The 5,832-nt window shown below is 39.4% G+C and overlaps 1 protein-coding gene across 1 annotated transcript in view; it reads left to right on the top strand.

The window, feature by feature from the left end:
* Positions 1–2,350: 2,350 nt before the first annotated feature.
* LOC106806464 overlaps positions 2,351–5,832 on the top strand; it is a 16,339-nt gene continuing 12,857 nt past the window's right edge. Inside the window, exon 1 of the mRNA XM_014808407.1 lies at positions 2,351–2,482. Coding sequence (XP_014663893.1) covers positions 2,443–2,482 — 40 coding nt within the window. The 5' untranslated portion in view covers positions 2,351–2,442. The remainder of the gene's footprint in view (positions 2,483–5,832) is intronic.

Below are 5,832 nucleotides of genomic sequence, written 5' to 3'. Positions count from 1 at the left end.
AATAAAATAACTCACGTCATTAAAGCGAGCCAAACACTGAATTGATTCATTTCAAATTACAACACATACACACAGGTAGCCACTACACCTCGCTTATATTGGTGCAGCAGGTTGACATGGTAAAAAAAAGTTCACATGTAACAGTAAATGCATATGAATAATAATAATAATAATAATAATAATGAAAAAATAATAAATAATAATAATAATAATAATAATAATAATAATAATAATAATAGTTTAAATCATATTTTGATTATGTCTCAGCGTGTGTGTGCTGTCACTATCTCATTATCACGCTATATTATTACTTCATTACATTGACACGCGCCGAATGGATTTCATGGGTTGAACTACTACTGCTATTACTTGTAGTTGTCGTTTAATCTATAGACTTCTTCGCTTAAATTAGTATTGAGTATTGGTATACCTTCAAATTGGTATGGACAGTGCTAAGTGTGTCCGGCAACATTATGATGAGATATAAGTAGCCGAGAAGGAACGAGAATACAATGACCATAGTTTAGAGAGTCTGAATCCACGACTTTTCCATCGTAATTTTTTTACGATAGTGGAATGACGGTTTGTGTTCGACTGTTCCAATTCGCTGCATGCACACAGAAAAAAACTAGGCCTTTGTTCGCGCTATCTAAAACGAATGACTGGATGATAACACGCTGATGAGTATCACTATCAAGGTAGCAATGACACTTCCCCAGCTAATATCGTCGTCAAATCCAGTTCCAAAGCACTTCCTATGCAATCGATGTCATTCGCCATCAAACAGCGACGCATGAAAATGTTTCAACACGCAAACCAAGTATCACACGAAGCTTGAACACGTGTGCGTTTTTTCGCTAGCGGAAAATTGCCCTTAAATGCCCGTCTTGCACTAATCCATATTACAAATTCACACGTATAATAACTGAGAGGAGAAAACCAGGAACATTCTACCCGCGTACATCACCTAAACGGCATGGGAAATTTATTCGCAAATAACAGGTCATGTAAACTAATTGCAACGTTGCTGTTTTTAAGTGTCGTGATGATGTCGAACTGCGTGCAGTCGGTGGGACTTACCTCTCACCGCTCGCGCGGAACCGTAGTGGAGGCGCTGCGCAAATGTGAAAAGTACAATATAACACGGTGGTGCGCAGTAAAAAAAACCCGGAGAGATTCGCACGCGCGTACTCAGTAGTTGTTTCAAGTACGCATTCGAGAATATGTAATTATGTAAATGCTCGTGCTCGTGACATTGAATGTTGCAAATGCTGCGTAACATAGCCGATTATCGCAAAATCGAACGCGTTACAAACTGAACGTTGTCCGCGCTCGAACGCGTTCTACGGCGCGTGCTATTGTAGTCTCTGCGTGATCCTTTCACTTTACTAGCAGCGATCGGCAATTGTTGTAATATACCGTTGATAGAATCGGTGCGAAATTGCGAGTATACAAATATGGCGGTGTCTAAGACACGTCCATACGTCGGCATTGGTACTATACGTCTGTATTTCCACGTAATTGTGTTATTCTATCGAAATTACGTGGCAATTAATGGCGATTAAAAACGTTCATCCGCATCGTTACGTGATATCTGCTCCACCGACGAAATGTTGGGCGAGCTCTAGCCTAATTATGATATCAAGTGGGTCAATCTAGTGGTGAGGGAATATCTGTATGTGATACTATATGTGTGATGCGTCAATTCGTCGTCCCCTTTAGGCTATTGGCCGAACTTGCGTGTTCGGTCAACTTCATGTATATGGATGGTGCACCAGGGTCGCACCGTAGCAGTAATTAGCATTCGTGAAACTGATAGTAAATAGACAATACAAGGATATATATATATATATATATATATATATAGGGCAATGGCGGGATGGGCGAGTTGTTTACATTTTACACGTGTATGTTTCTCAATATATTAAACAGTTGACCGTGATCGAGATCCAGTGTCATTGATATGTCTCCACCGGCGACATTTATAGCGGCTCCGATAAAATTCGCGTTTATCACTGAAAGAGTGATCTACGGTAATACGCACAGGCGTGTGCCGGAAGGGGCCCACGACCAGGGGTTGCGCGCATTGTACGCGATATCAGGGGTGGGGCGTAGTCCCACGTGGACGGCGCACACATTTCACGTTTCATCAAAAAAGTGCTGACAGTTATGCGCATGTCTCGCGCCATTGCGACAAGGCGACCGCGCGCCAGTGACAGAGCGCGAGAGGCGTATGTAGGTCGAGGAGAACAATAGAGCATCGCAGCGTTATTACGCATCCGTTACGTCACGCGCGACGGGGGTATAAATACGGGATGAGCAGCAGACGGTCAGCAGAGCCAGCGAAGAGTTGTACTTGTTTGTTTGTGCGTCGAGAACACATACGATAGTAGCAAGTAGCAAGTGAGTGAGGCGGCAACAACTCAGAGAACACAGTTGACTATGAAGACGTTGGTAGTATTCGCGCTGTTCGTGTGTGCAGGTAAGTCCATCTAGACTGTTTGCAGCATCGGGAAAGCGTGATGCACAGATATGTACGTCTGTCATGTTATGTTGATGTGTTTTAGTCAACTCGTTATTTCTTAGATCGCATGCGAGATTTGGTAACGATTTTCACTGGTAATGGAATGGAGTTTGGAAGATTCTGTTGGGCTAAAGTAAGATGTTTTTACTTAGGCTAACTCCAGCTATTATTATACACCCATTTTACTAGGAGGGTGTATAAGTAACTCTTATGCCCTTCTGATTTTAATATATTTTGCTCCTGCGCAACATATTCTTTATTTAACATTTTACGTTTGCATTTAAAAAATATGAAGTCATCCAAATTGTTAGGCTCGTGAGTTCGTTGCACACATATTCTTTGCCCTATATTGAGTACTAATTTTGGGAATTCCTGTAGTTGATCATATCTTCCTCGCGCTTCAGGGTACGCGGTTATTTTTTAATTCTATAGGAGCGTCTTAGTTGAGCATTTTTGCACGTGTTTTTCATTGCTATAACACGTTTATCTATCCGTGAAATGGGAGAAATTTTGAATGATAAACAGCATCTCTGCACACATGTGCTATCAAGAGATCAAGAGATGTACGAAAACGAGTTTTTTCAGAAACAAATTAGCATGGCATGGCATTAGCAAAGCATTACACTAGTACTAGTAGCATAGCAATTTACTATAGAGCAAGACAAGAATCGAAATAAACTTAGCTAAGCACTCTAAATTGATAACGTTTTACCTGCTATATATATATATATATATATATAGATTAATATAATATATAGTAGAAAGTTCTTAGGTTAACGATAATTCAGTTGTTGATACAGACAACGATAATCCGACATATAAGTTTGTACCACAAGCGCTTTTCATCTTTACGAATCTCAGGCGCATCTGTCTCTTTAGTATATATACTATATTATATATATATCGTAAGAGTCCGATACGTGAGAGGCGCCGAAGAAGAAAGAGAAAGAGAGAGAGATAGAGAGATAGTATGATAGATAGTTAGATAGATAGATAGATAGGATAGATAGATAGTGATACATAGATGGATAGTAACTAGATAATGGAGTAAGATAGTATTAGATAGGTAGATAGATAGATAGAATAGATAGATAGATAGATAGATAATAGATAATGATAAGTATAATGTATAGATAGATAAAGATGGAGTATAGATAGACAGATAGATAGAAGATAGATTAGCTAATGATAGATAGATAATAAAGATAGATAGTACATAGATAGATGGATAGAATAGATAGATAGATTGATAGATAGATAGATAGATAGATACATGAGATAGTACCATAGATAGATAGATAGATAGATAGATAGATAGATAAAAATAGATAATGAGATAGAATAGATAGATAGATAGATAGATAAGATAGAGTAGATAGATAGATAGAGTAGATAGATAGATAGTAGATAGATAGATAAGATAGATAATAGATAGATAGATAGATAGATAGACGGATAGATAGATAGATGAGATAAATAGATAGATGATAGATAGATGAGATAGATAGATAGATGATAGAATGATAGATAGATAGATAAGATAGATAGATAGATAGATAGAGAGTGATGATAGATAGATATGTATAGATAGATAGATAGAGAGGATAAGATAGATATAGATAGCATACATACATACATTACATAGATACATAGATAGATACATAGATACCAAGATAGATAGTAATAGATTTAAGATTTAAGATAGACCGAGATAGATAGATAGATATATAAATAGATAGATTAGATAGTATAGATAGATAGATAGATAGATAGATAGATAGAATAGATAGATAGATAGATTAGATAGATAGATAGATAGATAGATAGATAGATAGATAGATAAGATAGTAGATAGATACGATAGATAGATAGATAGTAGATAGATCAGATAGATAGATAGATAGATACATACGATACATAGATAGATAGATAGATCAGGAGACTGAAAGGCGATGCGCTAGAGCGCGCGCGCGAGAGGAGAGAGAGAGAAAGGAGAGAGAGAAGAGAGACGAGAGAGAGAGAGAGAGAACCCCTTAAGGCGAATGATCGTTAGCGACATAGCGACACGCGGCGCGAAAATCGCATCGATGACACCCGCGAGTAAGAAGGAATAACGGATTAGAGCTGGGCGGCGGGAGGGGGGGGGTCGATCGGGACAGTAACTGACCGCCGGAGGCCGCCGCTGATGCATGCCGTCCCCCCACAAGAGGAGCGCACCGCCGTGGAACGACATTCGTCGCTGTAATCACAACAAAAGTCAGGAAACGTGCTTCGCAGGCGGTTCCCGTCTGAACGCCAGTGTGTCAGGGTTTATCGGGAGAAGAGAAATGGGCCGCCCGCTCGATCCGAAGGCCTTTCGCATGTATATCGGTTCCTCTCGCAGCGCAGGACGAGGGATAGAGAGCTGTCGCACAAAGCCGAGCTCGATATCAGTGAAAAGCATCGGCAGTGGTTACGGACAGCGAGCGCGATTGATGGCACAATGCGAGCGCTGCCTCGATCCCGTAAAACGATATATTTATGGCTTTTAAGCCGCGGCACGCTTGCCCGATCGGTAGAGAAATTCGTTGGTGGCTGCCTCGTTGTCGGCAGAGGAGATTATGGTCGGGGTCAGCATGCAGGTGACGGTTGCACGGTAGCCGCGCCGGTTTATGCGCGCGTGCAGTTTAGTGCAACAGGCGGACTTTACACGCGATATATTGTGATGCCGCCTGTCAAGTTAGATCAGATAGAGAAGAAAAAAGCAAAGATCGTAACGTGTGATAGCGTCGATGTTTGTTATATATATATATATATATAACAAATATCGACGGTATCACACGTTACGATCGTATATATATATATATATATATATTAACTCTGTTTCGTAGCTTGTCAGAAGCTTTCGGACGTAACGTCAATGCACATCATCAAAATCGTGACACTAATTGAGTACGACATGATATAGCAGATGATAGGCATCGTTGACACGCCACGCGCTGTGTGTGACAACTAAATACGATCTCTACAGTGACTCTCTGTCACAGACGCGCTGCTTGATAATCTAGTTTTACATTCCGATTTTTTTAAAGCGGTCGTGTTTCTTAAAGCGACACTTTACTTCTTGCGTCTATAGATTCAAAAGGATAACTACCACGTTTTGCGCGAGCCGAATAAAATGGATATATATATTTATATATATATATATATATATAATATCATCTCTACGATATATATAGTAGATATATATATATATGTTTGTATATATATATATATATATATATATATATATATATAGTGTATATAATAATAAGTAGTAAGTAGTATAG

The sequence above is a fragment of the Priapulus caudatus genome, unplaced genomic scaffold, assembly GCF_000485595.1.
Source record: "Priapulus caudatus unplaced genomic scaffold, Priapulus_caudatus-5.0.1 Scaffold8, whole genome shotgun sequence".
NCBI classification, from domain to species: Eukaryota; Metazoa; Priapulida; class Priapulimorpha; order Priapulimorphida; family Priapulidae; genus Priapulus; species Priapulus caudatus.
The sequence above is the reverse complement of the archived record's forward strand: the minus strand, read 5'-3'. Positions and strand labels throughout refer to the sequence as shown.